This window comes from Mus musculus, chromosome 7 (assembly GCF_000001635.26).
Source record: "Mus musculus strain C57BL/6J chromosome 7, GRCm38.p6 C57BL/6J".
Classification (NCBI taxonomy): domain Eukaryota; kingdom Metazoa; phylum Chordata; class Mammalia; order Rodentia; family Muridae; genus Mus; species Mus musculus.
The window spans coordinates 10,735,708-10,754,921 of NC_000073.6; the positions used below are offsets into that span (position 1 = coordinate 10,735,708).

General features: G+C 36.5%; 1 protein-coding gene and 1 pseudogene across 1 annotated transcript; one reads left to right on the plus strand and one right to left on the minus strand.

Moving 5' to 3' along the window:
* On the plus strand, positions 1–10,595 carry Gm5130 (annotated as a pseudogene).
* Positions 10,596–11,794: 1,199 nt separating this feature from the next.
* On the minus strand, positions 11,795–13,831 carry Vmn1r71 (vomeronasal 1 receptor 71). The gene has a single exon (NM_145848.3). It carries the CDS (start codon positions 13,050–13,052, stop codon positions 12,129–12,131), a length of 924 nt encoding a protein of 307 aa, NP_665847.1. The 5' UTR covers positions 13,053–13,831; the 3' UTR covers positions 11,795–12,128.
* Positions 13,832–19,214: the final 5,383 nt, after the last annotated feature.

A 19,214-nucleotide genomic window follows, 5' to 3' on the forward strand; every position in this document is an offset into this window, starting at 1 on the left:
ATGACAGGTAAGCACCTTCTTGGCAGGTCAATCTAAGGTAGGGACTCTTGACCCTGAGGTGTGGTCAACAAGGCCTGAGTGAAGAATTCTGACTCCCATTGGGCTATCAAAAATAAAAACAAATGGGTGCAAATGTAGGAGGAACATAGCTAATCAGGCCCACCAGCAATACTGTCATATATGCCCTGATACTTCCTTAATGAGCCAATGTAAAATTTATAGCATAGCTATAGACTTCTGAGGCTAGATCAAGCATTGGAGCAAACTATTGAGAAAAGGACAGCATCATATCTGGCTACTTGGGAGCCAATGAGATGCTGAGAGTGGAGTATAAATATCTGCCCAGTTTCTGTAATAAACAAATCTGCTTTAGGCACTTGCCCACCTCTCGGAGTCTATGTCTTACTCTGCCCTCCTTCATACTTCTTTCCACAAGCATCTGAGTAAGTAATGTAAGCAACACTTGAGATTGTTCCTTCTCTAGATGTCTTACTTGGAATCTTTTCCTTAATTCAGCTATGATTTCTCTAACAATCCCTGTATAGTCTGTATATTCATAGACTTCTTCTCCAAGACCACACATAGCCCTCCTTGCTGCAGAAAAAGTCGATCTAAGCCCTTTCTATTTTGCTAAACCATTTCAGCTAGGAAGGATATATTTTTCTAGAGCTGTCATTTACTTTTCTATTTGAATGTCCTAGTCAATAGCTTCTTTTAAGGAGCAGGTAATGGGAGCCCTGTAATTCTAAGGCTGTGGCCCCTGTTCCTATAACTCTTACTCTACTGACATATAAGAGGGTAGGCAAAACAATGGCTGTAATGGGTTCTCTTTTCAAATTATTATGAGATAGTTGAGAACATTTTTCCCTGAATGGTAAGTCACTAAACCAGAACAGAAAAGTCAGAGAAGGCATTAAGTACTTCCATGTGGATGCCTGGACTTAGGCTAACCAAGCATCCTCTGGTATACTTAAATTTTACCCATTGTGATAAACCGAAGTGATAGTCTGTATACAAAGATATGGATACTATTGGAGTACTTCTTGCCTAAACATAACCCTTGTCATAAGTGATTGCAAAGTGATTCAATTAAGGCCTATTTGTTGCCATCTTCAGTTATTTGCTTTGTAGATTCGGGGACTGAGGTATTATAAGTGATGTCATTTATAGTAAAGGAGTTTAACATTTAGACAAAGCTAACAATCAACTCATTATGAGCAATACTTAGGACTTCATAGGTAGCTTTTAATAACTGAAGGGGACTAGGGTCCTCTTCACTCTGGAATTCCTTTTGTGTGTGGACTTCAGGGGGCATAACATCATTGGGGTTTCAGAGTTGACTTTATAGGAATGGCAGTTGTTAGAGCATAGGATGTTGGGGTTCTCGGTGGGATCAACACTAGATTTAACCCATGGGAAAGACAGTCCATCATGGAAAGTATCTACAAATACTCATGTTGTGTATGCATATGCACTCTGCTTCATTTATTTGTTTCAAGATGTAGCTCAGCTTTCTCTTTCTACTGCCACTCTTCCAAGTCGCTGTAGTGATAGACTCTTATTAGCTGGAACCCTAGGGTTTTATGCAGATATACCCTTCCTACTAGTTGCCTTGGTCATGGTGTTTTACTTCAATATTTGGAAAGTAATTAATACAGAGCAAAAATAGAAATAGAATCAAGTGTGTGTGTGTGTGTGTGTGTGCATGAGAACAGATAGCCACAGGCCTAAGTTTGGACTAAGATTTAGGAAAACATTATTGTTTGGGCTTGACCAAAAAAAAAAAAAAAGTTTATCAACTCCCTTCTCCAAGTCTTCTTTGCAAAACCCTAAAGCTTAGATTGAATCAATGGAATCCTATCTAGATTCTGGCTGTTTACATGAAACTGAAACAGATGACAGTTGGGGTATAAAATTCATAGCACAGAGATGGCTCAAGCAGAAGCTGCAAAGATGCTCAGTCAAATAGTTTTTTGCAGAAGAACTAGAAGGACATGAGTTCAGATTTTCTGCATCCAGATAAAAAATGTTGATTGTGGTCTCATATGTCTGTAACCTTAGGGCCAGGGTGAAGGGTGGAGACAGTGGGCTCCCTTAAGGTAACTGACCAGTTTATGATTGGTAGGTTCACTGTGAGACAATGTCTCCAAAATATAAGGTGGAAAACAGTTGAAGGCTCCTTATATTAATCTCTGGTAGGCATACACATGTTCATGTGCACATCCACTACCCCCCCAAACACACACACATGTACAATAACAAATTAAAATTGTACCTTAATTTAAAAAAAATTATATGTGTTTGGAATTTGCCTTCATGACTATTTCTGACTTAGAGGCCAGAAGATGGTAATAGATGCCTTGGAGCAGAAATTACAGATAGTTGTAAGTGTGGGGAATTAAAGCTGGGCCTTCTACAAGTATAACCCATGCTCTTAAGCATTGAGCAATCTCTCCAGTCACCAAGTCAGTGTTTTATGGAAGGTTCTGGATGTTAAACATGTATCAGCACACCATCTCATAGCATGGATATATCACTCTATTAGAGGAAATATCAGCATCTCCTGAACTTGGACTTAGAAAAAATATGGAGGGAGAATGAGAATTTTAAAGCACAAAAGGTGGGGTGAGGGTCTAGAGAAATGGCTCCTCAGTTAAAAGTACTTGCTGCTCTCACAGAGGATTCAGCTTCAGGTCGCAGCACCCAACATGACAGCTCACAATTTCCATAACACTGATTATAGGGGATCTTGTTACTGACTAACACGGACACGTGCACACATGTGGTACACATAAACTCATACAGCCATACATATACATGAGGCTATGCCAGTGCCTGGCAAATACAGAAGTGGATGCTCACAGTCATCAATAAGATCAAACACAGGGCCCCCAATAGAGAAGCTAGAGAAAGCACCCAAGGAGCTGAAGGGGTCTGCAACCCTATAGGTGGAAAACAATATGAACTAACCAGTACTCCCAGCGCTCATATCTCTAGCTGCATATGTAGCAGAAGATGGTCTAGTCGGCCATCACTGGGAAGAGAGGCACCTTGGTATTGCAAACTTTATATGCCCCAGTAGAGGGGAATTCCAGGGCCAAGAAGCAGGAGTGGGTGGGTAGGGGAGCAGGGCAGAGGGATACCATTTGAAATGTATACAAAGAAAATGTATAATAAAAAAACAATAAAGACATCAAATTGTAAAAGAAGAGTGAAGCCACAATTCTATGAAGCCACAATTACTGTGATACCTAACCACACAAGGACTCAACCAAAAAAGAGAACTTCAATTTCACTTATGAATATCAATGCAAAAATACTCAATTAAAATTTTTGCAAACTGAATCCAAGAACATATCAAAACCATTATTCAACACAATCAAGTAGGCTTCATCCTAGGGATGCAAGGTTGGCTTAATATACAAAATTTCATTAACACAATTGACAATATAATCAGATTCAAAGAAAAACATCACTTGATCATCTCCTTAGGTGCAGAAAAAGCATTTGACAAAATACAACACCACTTAATGTTAAAAGTTGGGAAAGATTATGAATTCAAGGCCCATACCTAAACATAATAAAAATAATTTACTACAAACTAACAGCCAATATTAAATTAAATGGAGACATACTTTTAGCAATCCCACTGAAATTGGACACAAGACAAGGATGCCCACTCTCTCCTTATTGATTTATTTTTTTAACATCTTTCTATACTGTAAATTTCTAACTTTGATAATGCATTTGAGGCATTTGTAGTTTCTGAGACAAAGAAAAAATATCAGTTCTTGTGCATCAGCAGCAGTGTGTAAGCAGAAATAGAAAACAAGGGTAGACATTCTGATGCAAGTACATGCACCATGCGTGTATTCTAAATTTAAAATTTTTCCAAAAGAAAGAAAGGAAGATCTTTATTTTATTCTATTGTATAAAAAAAAATTACAGGTCAAAAGCATTCCAATGAGATATGATTTATTTTTATCTCATTCAGATATGTTTTACAAGATAAATGTGGCTTTTTGTTTGCACTAAAATTTCAGACAGGCCATTTAAAAACAGTCATACTAAAATGCCTGTCTTATTCCTGTATTCCACACTGGTTTCTTTTTTTAATTTCTAATAAATATACTGTTATTTATTAAATGCTAATTACTTTTACAGCCTAAATGTATTCAAATTACCTTGCATTCATTTTTATAAAATATGATTTTAAAGCCAGGCGTGGTGGCACACGCCTTTAATCCCAGCACTTGGGAGGCAGAGGTGGGCAGATTTCTGAGTTCAAGGCCAGCGTGGTCCACAAAGTGAGTTCCAGGACAGCCAGAGCTATACATAATAAATAAATAAATAAATAAATAAATAAATAAATATATGATCTTAATATTTTCAACTATTAATATTCAACAAATGATAATTATTGTAAAATTTGTTTCATTGTTATGTTTCCCTTTTCATTTCTGATTTTATTAATTTGGATACTTTCTCTTTATCCTCTGATTAGTCTATTAAGGGCTTATCTATCCTGTTGATTTTCTCAAAGAACCAGGTCCTGGTTCTGTTGATTCTTTGTATAGTACTTTTTGCTTCATTTGGTTGATTTCAGTCCTGGGTTAGGCTATTTCCTGCTATCTACTCCTTTTGGCTGCATTGGCTTCCTTTTATTCTAGAGTGTGCTGTCAAGCTGCTAGTATAAGCTCTCTTCAGTTTCTTTTTGGAGGCACTTAGAGCTATGAGTTTTTCTCTAACCACTGCTTTCTTTGTGTCCCATAAGTTTTGGTATGATGTGTCTTCATTTTCATTAAACTCAAAACAACCTTTAATTTCTTTCTTTATTTCTTCCTTGACCAATTTATCATTGATTAGAGCATTGTTCACCTTCCATGTGTGTGTGTGCTTTTCATTGTTTTTGTTGATATTAAAGACCAGCCTTGTCAGATATCTGGTGATCTGATAGGGTGCTAAGGATTACTTCAATCTTCTTGTATCTGTTGAGGCCTGTTTTGTGACGAATTATATGGTCAGTTTTGGAGAAGGTACCATTAGGTGCTGAGAAGAAGGTATATTCTTTTGCCTTAGGATGAAATGTTCTATAAATGTGCTAGATTCATTTGGTTCATAACTTCTGTAAGTTTTACTGTGTCTCTATTTAGTTTCTGTTTCCATGATCAGTCTATTCCTGAGAGTGGGGTGTTGAAGTCTCCCACTATTATTGTATGGGGTGTGATGTGTGCTTTGAGCTTTAGTAAAGTTTCTTTTATGAATGTAGGTGCCCTTGCATTTGGAGAATAGATGTTCAGAATTGAGAGTTCATCTTGGTAGATTTTTTTTTTGACCATGATGAAGTGTCCTTCCTTATCTTTTTTGATAACTTTTGTTTGAAAGTTGATTTTATTTTATATTCAAATGGCTCCTTTATTTTTTTTTCTTGGGATCATTTGCTTGGAAAATTGTTTCCAAAACTTTTTTACTCGGAGGTAGTGTCTGTGTTTGTCACTGACATGGGTTTACTGTATTCAGCAAAGTGCTGAGTCCTGTTAGCGTATTCTGTCTAATAGTCTATGACATTTTGGGGGAATTGAGTCCATTGATGTTAACAGATATTAAGAAAAAGTGATTATTACTTCCTGTTATTTTTGTTGTTAGAGATGGAATTATGTTTGTGTGGCTATCTTCTTTTGAGTTTACTGAAAGATAACTTTCTTGCTTTTTCTAAAATGCAGTTTCCCTCCTTGTGTTGGTGTTTTCCATCTACTATCCTTTTTAGGGCTGGGTTTATGGAAAGATATTGTGTAAGTTTGGTTTTGTCAAGAAAAATCTTGCTTGATCCATCGATGGTAATTGAGAGTTTGGCTAGTTATAGTAGCCTGGACTGGCATTTGTGTTCTCTTAGGGTCTGTATGACATCTGCCCAGTATCTTGTAGCTTTCATAGTCTCTGGTGAGAAGTCTGGTGTAATTCTGATAGGTCTGCCTTTATATGTTACTTGACCTTTTTACTTACTGTTTTTAATATTCTTTCTTTTTTTTTAAGATTTATTTATTTATTTATTTATTTATTTATTTATTATATGTAAGTACACTGTAACTATCCTCAGATACTCCAGAAGAGGGCATCATTTCGTTACCAATGGTTTGTGAGCCACCATGTGGTTTCTGGGATTTGAACTCAGGACCTTCGGGAGAGCAGTAGGCACTCTTAACCACTGAGCCATCTCGCCAGCACCTTAATATTCTTTCTGTGTTTAGTGCATTTGGTGTTTTTAAATTATGTGATGGGAGTCATTTCTTTTCTTGTCCAATCTATTTGGAGTTTTGTAGGCTTCTTGTATGTTCATGGGCACCTCTTTTTTCGGTTACGGAAGTTTTCTTTTATAATTTTGTTTCTTCTATAATTTTTAGTGACCCTTTAAGTTGGGAATCTTAACTCTCTTCTATACCTATTATCCTTAAGTTTTGTCTTCTCATTATGTCCTGGATTTTCTGTATGTTTTGGCTTTGGAGCTTTATGCATTTTGCAGTTTCTTTGACTGTTGCCCACACTGGTTTCTTAAGCATTCAATAAAATGGTAAGTATCTTTAAGCACTGCATTAGAATCTCTTAACAGGAAACTTGACTTTTTTTTGGATTAGTGGAGTGTTAGTGTAGGTCCAGGCAATAATGTTACCCTAAAAGTTTTCTAGGGAAGTTTTAATTGGCTATGCATGAAAAGCCCTTAACCAAGGTCTGAACATCAAGATAACGGATATTGTTGATGTTTTATGTTTTGTATTAAAGAGTCCCTTCGGCATTATCCAAATCTACTGGTTCAAATATTAATGCATCATAGGTTTGTGTGTGTGTGTGTGTGTGTGTGTGTTTTTGTGTGTGTGTGTGTGTGTGTGTGTGTGTGTGTGTGTGTGTGTGTGTGTGTGTGAATACATGAGCATACGTAACTGCAATGGCCACAAGTGGACGTCAGATCCCTTAGAGTTGAAGTTTCAAGTAGCTGTGAAGTGTCTGTCACAGGTATTTGGAAGTGAACTTATGTTCTACAGGAACAGTCTAGGAACTTAACTGCTGGGTCATCTCTGTAACTTTCAGCCTATCTTACCTTCCAAGGATAATGGCAAATACTGAGATCCTGAGAAAGGCTAACTTGACTTTTAGTCCTACTAGCAATTGAGTTAGGTGTTATTCTCTTCTGTTTCCTGATGAAGGTATTTAAAATGCACATTTTATAATTTTATTATTTTTGAGAATTTAATATCATGTGTTTTGATCATATTCATGCTCTCCACCCTCTTAACACTTCCCAAATCCATCCTTTTTCTCTTTCCACCCAAATTTATGTCATCCCTTGCTCTCCCATCAATGCCAATATGTATTATCCAAGTATTCTTGAACATGTGGTCTTTTACTAGAATGTGGACAGGGACAGTTCTTAACGAAAATTGACCTTCCCAGAAGCTAACAATTACAGATCAACAGAGAGGAGTGGAATTTTCACACCCAACTCCATTCTCCATCCTTGGTTTAGACCTTGTGCATGTAAAAAGCACATTTTTATGGAAATCACTCATTTCAAAGGTGATGACAAACAACCAACCTCCTCATTTTAAATCTCACACATGATGACAGGAAAAAGTGTACACACTTGGTGACAGCACATAACTCTTTTGAATTTGGGATAAAGAGAGTCAAGTTGTGGCCATACCACCACCTTGATTAAGAGCAGAGCAGAAGAGCAAAAGAATTCTTCAAAAGATACATTTAAATTGAGATGAAATAGTTGGTTCCAGTCTCAAAGAAATACTATACTAAGAAGTGCAACTTCATAGTGAGTTAAAACAAATCTTGGTTCCAAAGTTAACAGGAAGTAGTCATGAATGATTATGGCCCTCTCTTATACATTTATCATCAACAAGGGCTAGGATTGGGATGGGGGGCACTGAGGTCCATATTTTAGACCCCAAAGCAAGGTTCTCTCAGCATCCCTACCTGGCATATCCTGAGCCCTACCTTGAACATTCTAGCCCAGGGGATGGGTTATCCTTCCACCAGTATGATCCAAACATTTTTGGTCTCTGTCTCCCTGCTTCTTCTCCTCTTCTCTCTCAGCTACTTTGTGCCATTTTCTCTCTCTCTCTCTCTCTCTCTCTCTCTCTCTCTCTCTCTCTCTCTCTCTCTCTCTCTCTCTCTCTCTCTCTCTGTGGTGATCTCTCTCCTGAGAGCAGTTTCCTAATATCCTGTCTTTAATAAAATCTAATCTGCCTTGAGTGAACACATATCACCAGAGGCAGAGAGAATTAACCTAGGGAGCAGCACATCTGAAAGTTCTAGAATAAAATAAAAAAAAAAAATCACACTCAAGTGATGCCAAAAATAATCAACCTCTGGATTGAAAGCAATAAAATAGAAATAACAAAATCAAACATACCAACACAAAGAATTAATGAAACAAAATGTTGATTACTTAAGAAAAATCAGGAAATTGGCAAAACATTATCCAATGAACTAAGAGACACAGAAAGAATATCCAAATTAACAAAATTAGAAATTACAAGGGAGACATAATAATAGAGCTTGAGTAAATTCTCTGGATCATAAGGATATAGTTTAAAGATCTGTACTCTACCTAATGTAAAAAAAAAAAAAATAAATAAGAAGAAGAAGAGAAGAAGAATTTGCTCAATACATACCACTTAGCAAATTTACATCAAGATCAGGATGAGATCAAATAACCCTCGGCCCCCCCACACAAAAAAAAAGCGAACCAAACAAACCAACAAATCAATAAACTCTAAAAAAATATAAGCAGGGATTAAAGTTCTCCCAACCATGCAAACAAACAAAGAAAAAACCCAGGGCCACATGGTTTTATCACAGAATTCTACATGGCTTTCAAAGAAGAGTTAATGCCAATAATTCTCAAGTTATTCAACAAATTACAAATAAAAGGAACACTGATCTGTTTATTTTATAAAGCCAGCTTCCCTGATATCCAGACATTATAAAGATGTAGCAAAGAAAGAGAATTACAAAGCAGTTTTCCTCATAAACATTGACAAAAAAATTTCTATAAAATACTTGAATTACAAAAAGAATAATCACCATAATCAATTAGACTTCATCCCAGAGATTCAGGGATGGTTCAATATATCGAAATTAATAAATGTAATCCACCATATACACAAATGAAAGATTAATGAAGATACATGATCAACACATTAGAAGTAGAAAAAGCATTTGACAAAATCCAACACCCTTTTATAATAAAATAAAAATCCTGGAAAGATTAAGATACAAAGATTATAGAAAAGTATAACAAAGGCAGTGAACAGGAAGCTCATAACAACATTAACTTAAATGGAAAGAAACACAAAGCAAGTCCATGAAAGTCAGGGACAAATCAACCTTGTTTACTCTCGGCATATCTATTACTGCTCAGTTTCAGTGCCACCAATAAAACAACTGACAGAGATTAAGGAGGTAAATATTAGGAAGGTAAAAGTCAAAAGTCAGAGTCTCTTATAACTCATATAAACTATCTGCAATTAGACACAAAATTAACTCAAAAATTATTAGCGCTGCACGCTGCCTGAGACAGCAAAGAGGAAAAGCTAATTGAGAAACTGGAGATTGTCACAGTGCCTTCCCTATCCCCCAAAAGACTACCTGTGAAGCAATATGCTATTCAGTCTCAGCTCCAGGTGTATGAGTGGCCTGACGTGGAATCTGGAGAATATGATGTTGGGGTAGTGGCTTCCTTTGGCCGGCTTTTGACGACATACTGAATGTGCACCCCAGTTGCCTCCCGAGGTGGCATGGTTCCGCTCCAATAATCCACAAGGTGCTTCATAAAGACACTGTCACTGGTGTAACGATTATGCAAATTAGACTCAAAAGATTTGATATAGGCCCAATTCTCCAACAGGAAACCATCCCTGTGCCTCCCAAGAGCACATCAAAGGAATTGGAAGCAGTGTTGTCAAAACTTGGTGCCAACATGCTTATCTCAGTTTTGAAAAAGTTGTCTGAAAGTCTGAACAATGGAAGGCCACAGGCAACCAAGGGAGTGACAAATGCAACCAAGGTCTCTGCTGGCACCATCTGTGTCAAGTGGGAGGAGCAAACCTCAGAGCAAGTACTCAGACTTCACCTTGCCATTGGGGATATAGTCCCACTGCGGATGCTGTGGATGGAGAACACCATTAAACTTCTGGATCTCATAGAAGTTAACAACTCCATTCTTGCAGATCCGAAATTAACAGGACAAACTGTAACTCCGAGGTCCGTGGTGTACCACAGACCATCACAAATGCTACTAGTTCACTGTAAGGATGGCTGGATCGGTGTTCAATCACTAATGCTTAAGAAAACACTAACAGCTACTGATTTCTACAATGGATATTTGCATGTGTGGTACCAGAAAAATTCCCACGCTCACCCAAGCCAGTGCAGATTTCAGACTCTCAGACTACCAACAAAGATACAGCAGAAAACAAGGTTGTTGCTATGCAGCAGTGCATTAAGTAGCTAGAAAGACAACGGACAAGGACCTATTACACACTTGTAATTTATTAAAAGCTTGATTTACAAGAAAGAAGATGACAGCATGGGAGAAAGAGAAGTGGTTGTCAGGAGGCAGAAGTCGTTGGCTCTCCATTGTGTGTAACAGTCAAGGGCGGACTTTTCTACTTGAATCACACAAGAAGTTTAAATAAAATTTGTATTTATAATGTTCAGCCTAAAAAAAAATAAAATAAAATAAAGAGATGTCTCCTTTAAATTTCTCTGCTTACGGGTCAGAAATCCAGATTCCAGCCGAAGAGTCTGGAGGAAGAAAAGATGGAGATAGTGGAGACAGAGGATATCAGGAGACAATCTCCCACTATAAAAAGCTCATATGAACTCAATAAGACTAATTCAGCAATCACCGGGCTTACATAGTTTTAGAATATACGCTATAACTTTAGTTTCATACTTCTATGTGGAAATAAGACGCTTTGATTCTGCTGCCTTCTTTCAAGGACTTTTTGTTTCTTTGTTAGCTTGTCATGACTAACTTCAATATGATAGTTTTTGTTTATTATCATATATTGTGTTTTTATGCTTTTTCGTTTCTCACAGAAGCCTGTTGCTCTTTTCTAATGAGAATAGAAAGGAAGTTGATCAAGATGAGTGAAGACGTAGGAAGAAACTGGAAGAGGCAGAGGGAGAGGAAGCTGTATCATAGTTATATTGTATGAGAAAACAATCTATGTTTAATAACAGGGCAAAGAAGAAATACTAATAAACAGTGCCAGGATGACTTAAAAGTATCATTCATTTTCTATCAGTTTTGGTACAAGGTGAAAGATCTAAGTCAACATTTTGCTCTCAGTGGCTAGGGATAATGCCTTTGTGGAGGATTGTTTCTACAAGATCATGAACAGCCAATTAATATTGCTTCTGGCAAAAGTACAAACAAAGGCCCTGGGAATTATCACTTAAGCAGTTTTCTGGTACTGGTGTAGGCCAGAACAGCTGTCCTAGGACAAGGGTCACATGAATTACATTTTTATGACCAGCCATGGTTTTAGTTTGCCTTGCAGTTAAAATGTACTACCCACCAGATGTCTGTGATGCAGTCAGGCAGTCAAGAATACTTGATAGCGTGAAAGCCACAAGAAGGGAAGCTTTATGGATAGTTGGTTTACTAGCTTCCTTGCACATCATCCACACAAAGGAAAAACTGTAGTAGCTGTACTTGAAGAGTACAATGGGATAAATCGAGTAGAGAATGAGTCAACTTATATCATCAGTGCCTGTAATGGAATACTATCCAAAACCTCATATTCTTGTCACATTTGTCCATTCCTGGTGAATGTGTACACAAAGGAAATGAAGTTGAGCCACGTGTGCAAGACCAAGAGAAGAGAAAGGGAATTGTTCATGGTCTTGGCAGGTTTGTCTTTATGAACCTTCCAAAGGGATTTCATTATACTGAAGGTCATTGTCTGGAAGACACTCAAGAGGCAGGTGATACAAATAAATACCCTTTCACCATACATTATTAATCTTAGAAAGACAAGGAATGGCTCTCTTAATGTTCTTTATTGACCTATTAGGGTTAAGAGTGAGTAAACAATTGGGTAATAAGAGAATTATGAGATATTTTTTTTCCTTAACCAGACCAAACTGAGTCTAGATACAATGGAGTAATGACTCATAAGAACAAAGGGTGCAAAAGTGGGGAAGCACAGAGAAGTGAGGTGATTAATATTCATCAGCCACCAACTGTGACCATGGAAAAGAGCTACAAAGCCTCTTAAGATGGTGGTGAGAGAACAAAAGGCCAGAAAAGTAGACACCACTGTGAGGATGTTTTGAGTGGCTCTGGACTCTGGGGAATATCGACTGGAACCATGAGTGCTACGGATGTGTTGGACACTCTTCTTGTGTCTGTACAGAATGACAATCATGGAGACACTTGCCAAGGCAGTAAGCACAGAAAAAAAGACTTCAGGGCATACCACCAAAGCTGCATAGAGTGAGTCACTGATGTCATCACTCCCTATAAGTGAACAATACCCAAAATCTCGTGTCCTTGTCACATTTGTGTTATTTCTCTTGGTAAATGTGTACAGAAAGAAAATGAAATTAATCAACACGTGCAAGACCCAGAGTAGGGAAGTACAACTGCCAATGTACTTGGCTGCGTTGGATTTATAATACTTCCAACAAAATTTCTTGGGACTGATGGTCAGGGTTTGGAAAACACTCAAGAGACAGATGGTGCAAATGGACATACTTCGACTAAATCCTTGAACGAACAATAGAATCTCACATTCTAAATGATTCAAGAACTCCTTCAGTCCCCATATTGCCATTTTTTGGGGCACACCTATAGAGAGAAGTATCACCAGATTGGCTGCCATTAGATTCATTAAAATCAAATCTGTGGGCTTTAATGTACATTCTCTGTAGTAAAGGACTAGATAGTAGAAAATAAGGAAAACATTTCCCAGAATTCCAATCACAGTTTGTAATAAGAAAATAATTCTGATTGCCAGATTCCAGAAGTCCATTTTGTGATTCAGAACAGTTTCCTTTACAACATAGCCACTGTATTTTTCTGGTCAAATGAATAATGGTATCTGGTTCTAGACTATGGTGAAAGAGGACACCTTTAATCCATGGAGTTACTAAGAGGATAAAATAGAGGATTCTTTATACTTGCAAGTACAAGGCCAACATAGACCACATTAAAAACAACAACAAAACCCTCATGCCAAAATCATTGAAAGGAGTGATTACTTTCCATGCTTGTTACTGTAGGATTACTCAATACCTGAGAATGTATGTATCAATAAAAGGAAATATGTCAAGTTTTCTAGAATGTGCCGCACTCAGGATAATGCAATAGTGGCCTATGAGAAAGGAGGAAAAGTGATAGTCAATATTAAAAAACAAGAATTTTCAGAATATATATAGAAATCAACTTCAGTAAAAACCACAAAACTTAAATAAAGCAATTCTCCATTTTTTGCAACAAAATATTTTCATTCATTTGGGTGTTTCATATACTTTACCCTGATCAAATTCATTTTTACACTTCCCACATCTACCACATTCCATTTTGACCTCACCTGAAGGAAAGAAAAAAAAAATGCTGTTCAAATTTTGTTGCTTATATACTCTCTGAAGCATGTTCAGTTTTCCTTAATAAAACAATAATGTTTTATTCAGATGTATAATTCATCTGAAATCAAGTGATAAGTAATGAGAAATAGCTAACATCACTCAGAATATATCTTTAGTCTTCTAAAGGATCTAAGTTTCCTCTGTCTTTTTTCTGCTTGGGTCCTGTTGGTTTTAATCTGAAACTGACCCTCCATGAACAGACTCACAAAAAGGACTTACCTCAGTTGTATACAATGAGGGTCAAAATGCCAAAGCTAACTGCATAAAACGTGATTCTATACTACTGCTTGATTACGTTGATTCCATATAACAAATTCCAATCAGGATGTAGATTTTTTTTCAGGATTTGTGCCTTTAAAAGCTGGATGTAAAATGCATTCTAGCATACTCTGTAAAAAATTTTTTGCTCTAGGCAGTCATCAAGCCTGCTAAATACAGGCCCAGGTTGTGAAGTTTTCTTGAGCACAGTGGTCTTTGAGTTGCCACGAACTTATATTTATCTTCAATAACTAAAAATTATTAAACTCAATAATAAAATTCTTAAATTGTATAATATATCAGAATGATAGTACAAGTAACAAATTAAGAGCTGAAAAGTCACACACCACACACACACATACTCAGGTCATGGGACTTAGTGAGAAAAGGCTTCTGATTTGATGCAATCTCACAGATTCACACATTCCAAAAATCATGTAGACTAAGAAAACCTTCAACATATACAATAGTTGTTGTTGTTGTGCATTTATAAAAGCCACATACAAGTAAAATGTGGCCCAGTCTCATAATTTTACAAATGAGTCTACTACATTCAAAAATGAAACAGATCTGATTTGGTTAAAGTTAAAGGGAACTGTTGAGAAATTTATAATATTTTTTCACTCTATCTACTGTGTTCCACATTATGATTTATCTGTAAAAATTTCTTGAGAGGGTTACTATTTTTGTTTTATTAGTGCATGTCATGAACAAAAAAGAAAGAAAGGAAATAAGAAAAGAAAGAAATAACAAAAGAAAGACAGGATGCAAGGAACAAAGAAGGGAGGGAAAGAAGGAAGGAAAGATACATGAAGAAAAATGAGAAGAAAGGAAGGAAAAAGAGATTGTGGGTAATTTAGCTATGTTTCTGGATGAACGGAGCTGGTAAATGTACTTGAACCTTATGGAATCATAGTATGAGACCATAATCTCAACATACACCCTCCAATACTTGTGAACAATTATGCTTATTGATGTGTGAATCCACTTAAAGATTGTTACAACAGTATCATAAACCCATTCTCTATATGTTTGATGTTCCATCTTACCATGATACACAGGATATATGATATCATTTTCAGATAAACACTTTCAAAGAGAGAACATGTGAAAAACCAATATCATTGGAAGCTTAGTTTTTGTTATTATTCTTGTTGGAGTTTTGTTTGTTGGCTCTATACATGGTCTGTCAATGTTTCCTGGCGTTTGCTATATAGACCAAGATTACTCAATCTCAGAGAGATTCCCCTGCATCTTCCTCCCAAGTGCCAGCACTAAGAATACAACAGCAGGCTTCTAGGGAATATTTTAAAGTTCCCATATGATGAACATTGATATAGGAAATGTGAGATCATTTAGGATACACAGAGTCCAACATAGGACAAGTAAAAAGTCAACATCCCTGGTATAAATGTTAATTTTCATATAAATGTAGGTTGGAAATTATTATTGTGACTGTACTTCTTTATCCTAGCTAGTTCCCCAATAACGACACAGAAAGACTTAGATTTATTTTAAAGCTTTACCATAATACCTGGGCAGTCATTTGATCTATATTAACCCCCTAAACCAATTTGGTTACCTCCCAGCAAAAATACCCAAGATACTTGCATTTGGGTCCTTCCATGCTTCAACCGAACTCTTACAAAGTACTTACTCATTGCCGATCAAACTGAATCTTCTTCCTCCCTCTCTTTCTTTCTCTGTCTCTGTCTATGTCTCTGTCTCTGTCTCTGTCTCTCTGTCTCTGTCTCTGTCTCTCTGTCCCCCTCTCTCTTTCCCCTAGATAGCAGAAGTCCAGTTCTATTCTCTCTTCTATTCAGCCATTGGATGATCAACATGTATTGACAAGGCAATGAATATATGGTAAAAATTGAGACAGGATATTCTTCACATAAGCATTTCAATGCCATGTCCAAATTGAAACAAGATCTGAGAACAGAGAAATAAGCACTTGTATAACACAAAGATAACATTTACTGAGTGCATAAAGTCATTATGCCTATAACTTAGAAGTTTTTAAAAGTTTTACCTACCTCAAGTTGTTCTTAATGACAAGACATTTACATTTCCAAGGGATGATTCCAGTGGAACCAACCTGCAACACCTAGGTAGCAAAATTTGCTCACAGTTATTGACATTCTAAAACCTGCTATAACATTTGAAACTCCTTAACCAATAAAGATTAAGAACTATGTGCACAATGTGTTTGAGAAGTAAGTGTTTATCATTTGCATTCAATGTAGAAAAGAATGTAGGTAAGAAGCAATATTAACAGAAGGAAACAGTAACCAGCATCCACCACAGTGTGGTACCACTCCTGTGCTCAGATCTTTGAGGTCACGGAGCTCAATCTGGAAATGCCTCATTATCTTCATAGCCATAGTATTCTGCACTCAAAAGCACAGTGTGGTCATATCTACTGAAATAAAATATCATCACTGGTAAATATTCCCTTCGTTTTATTCTGTTTACAGTTGAATGTCTAATGGTAAATATATTTTGAAAAATTATATACTTTCATTGTATGCATATCAATCTGTACCACAAATTCTACATCCTCTCTTACCTGATAATAGTGTGGATCCACAGGGAATGAAAAGATGTGTATTCTTAGTGCTGGCACTTGGGAGGAAGATGCAGGGGAATCTCTCTGAGATTGAATAATCTTGGTCTATATAGCAAATGTCAGGAAACATTGACAGACCATGTATAGAGCAAACAAACAAAACTCGAACAAGAATAATAACAAAAACTAAGCTTCCAATGATATTGGTTTTTCACATGTTCTCTCTTTGAAAGTGTTTATCTAAAATGATATCATATATCCTGTGCAGCTGTTCCCCTGATTTGATTCATCTCCTGACAGTGAACACAATTCTATGCCACTCAGTGAATGAGACATGAAAAGCTTCCTCTATTGTGCCCAGGTCTCACAATCATGCCTGATCACATTCTATCATCATTCAATCCCTTATATTCATTGACATATCCACCAAAAATACCAGCATGATCCTAGTAATGGCAAAGAGCTAGAAAGTCAGGAATGAATTTAATTTAAATTGGCTCATATGTGTAAATTTCTTCTCCAGACAATATGTTAATTTGCTTCCCTCAATTTCTTTGCTTTGAAAGTTCTCACACTGACCACATCAGACCCATTTTCAGTGACCTCATAAGTCACATTATGAGAGGTACTTTCTTTTCTTGTTCTAAAGACTCTTAAAAGCAGGCAAAACATTCATGAATATAAAGAAAAAATAAATAAAGAATTAATCTTTCACATGTGTTTTCATTTTCACATAACATCTGATTTCATAGGCAGATGACAAATGCTTATACAACTTTTGAGATAATAATAAAATATAGTGTTTTACTATGATCTTACCTGAGAAACAGTTGTCCCATCCCAGTTACATCTGACAAGGCCTGGTATTTGTGGTTTCACAAGAAAAAAAAAAAAGCACAGTTATAATTTAGGAGTAAAAGCTCTAGTGTTACAGTTGAATTAGTACCACCATTATTTTGTACAAAGCACAACATGAAAAATAAAGTGTGCTGAAATGCCTTTAGATCAAATTATGTTACTAAAATATCTTATTTAAAATTCTATGCAAACTACTTCTTATATTAATGAACCTATTATAATAAAATTGGCAATGCATCCAAATAGAAGAGAAACAAACCTTGGAAACAAACCTTGGAAATATGTGAAAAGATAAATATTTTCCAAACTGAAAGAAAGAACTACATGTGGAGATGAACATAGCTGTGGGGTAGAGCCTTAACTTTCCATGTATATTGCCCTGCATTCCATTAGCAACAACAAAACAGCACTGGAAACCATAATGAGGTTAGGATTAACATTAGAGTATGACTAAATCAACATACATTTGATATCATTGCTGTTATACTAAGTCTTCAACTTCAATTCAGTCATCTCTTCCCAATTTAAGAGAGAGGATTCAAACTAGTTATTGTATCAGGGATCATACAATACAGTTATTGTCTCTATAACTCATAAAAGTACTGACAAATTCACATAAAAATTCACATAAAATACATTTTACTCCAGAACATCCTGTATCTTCCCACGGTTGTATGCTTCTTATATTTTCATCTGAGTGTTTACTATGTTGTGAATCCAGGATAAGTTCACCTATAGTAATATCTGCAACATTATTCTACACATAATGTAATGTAACTTGAATTATCACATTGATGTATGACCACAGTCCTTAAACATATTCACAGACAGGCTGCATTTCCCTGGTGTTACCCACAGTCACCCTCAGTGGGGGGCTTATATTATAGTAAGAACCAACAAGGACTGACACAAGTTTATAAACATTTCTGTCTTTTTCACTCACCTGTTGGCTGTTGAATTATACTTGTGCCTTGTCTGTCTGTTCCATAGATGTGTTTATACCCCAGGTTGCCATTATCAGACATGAGGACTTTCACATGCTTTTCTTCTTTGCTGGCTCTACAACAAATTCTGAAAGAAAGAATCCTCGCCTGGCTTCTTACCTGTGCAGAAGGTTGGGCTCAGTGTATATATCCTGACTCAGTATATATAACCAGCATCATGGGAGACACAGACAACGGAAGCCTAAGAGAAAGGTCTGTGACTCTGTGACTTAACCTCCCTCCAGAATGACAATTTTCATTTCACCTGCAATGACAATAACAGCACTGACTTAGGGAGACAACATTATTCATGAATCTTTCCCCAGTTGCTAATTAAAAAAGACACTTAAAAGTCTTAAAGTTAAGAGTTAAAAAGTCTTAAAATTAAAGTTTCTCATGAATATCTCTTAAGGGACTATGTGCTTTGAAAAGATGCCAAGTTTTCATGATCCCTGGAGGATGACTGACTAGCTCTCCTGTAGAAGGTTCTAGAAACTTTGAGGTCAGATTGAGAACTTTAGAAAAGTTTGTAAGTCCCATTGAATTCAGGCTTCTCTGACTTCTTTCAAACCAAATCAATTTAATTTAAAAAAGAAAATATTTTGAGCAATTAATACTTAAATGTATCTGAGTATTTCATACATCTAAATGTATTTTAGTCAAATTCATCCTTCATTATCCCCTTTAATTAAAAAAAAAAAATGGAAGAAGAAGGAGGAGGGGGAGGAAATGACAATGATGACAACAACTAAGAAGAGGAGAGGGAGGACATCAACAACAACTAAGACAAATATGACAACAAAGATAATGAAGATGATGAAGAAGGATATGGGGAGGTTGGAAGACAATCTGGGAGGTGAGATGAGGAACAGGGACAC

Excerpts from the sequence above, each read along its gene's own strand:
- Vmn1r71 (NM_145848.3), bottom strand. The coding sequence starts at position 13,052 with ATGGACTTCTGGAATCTGGCAATCAGAATTATTTTCTTATTACAAACT.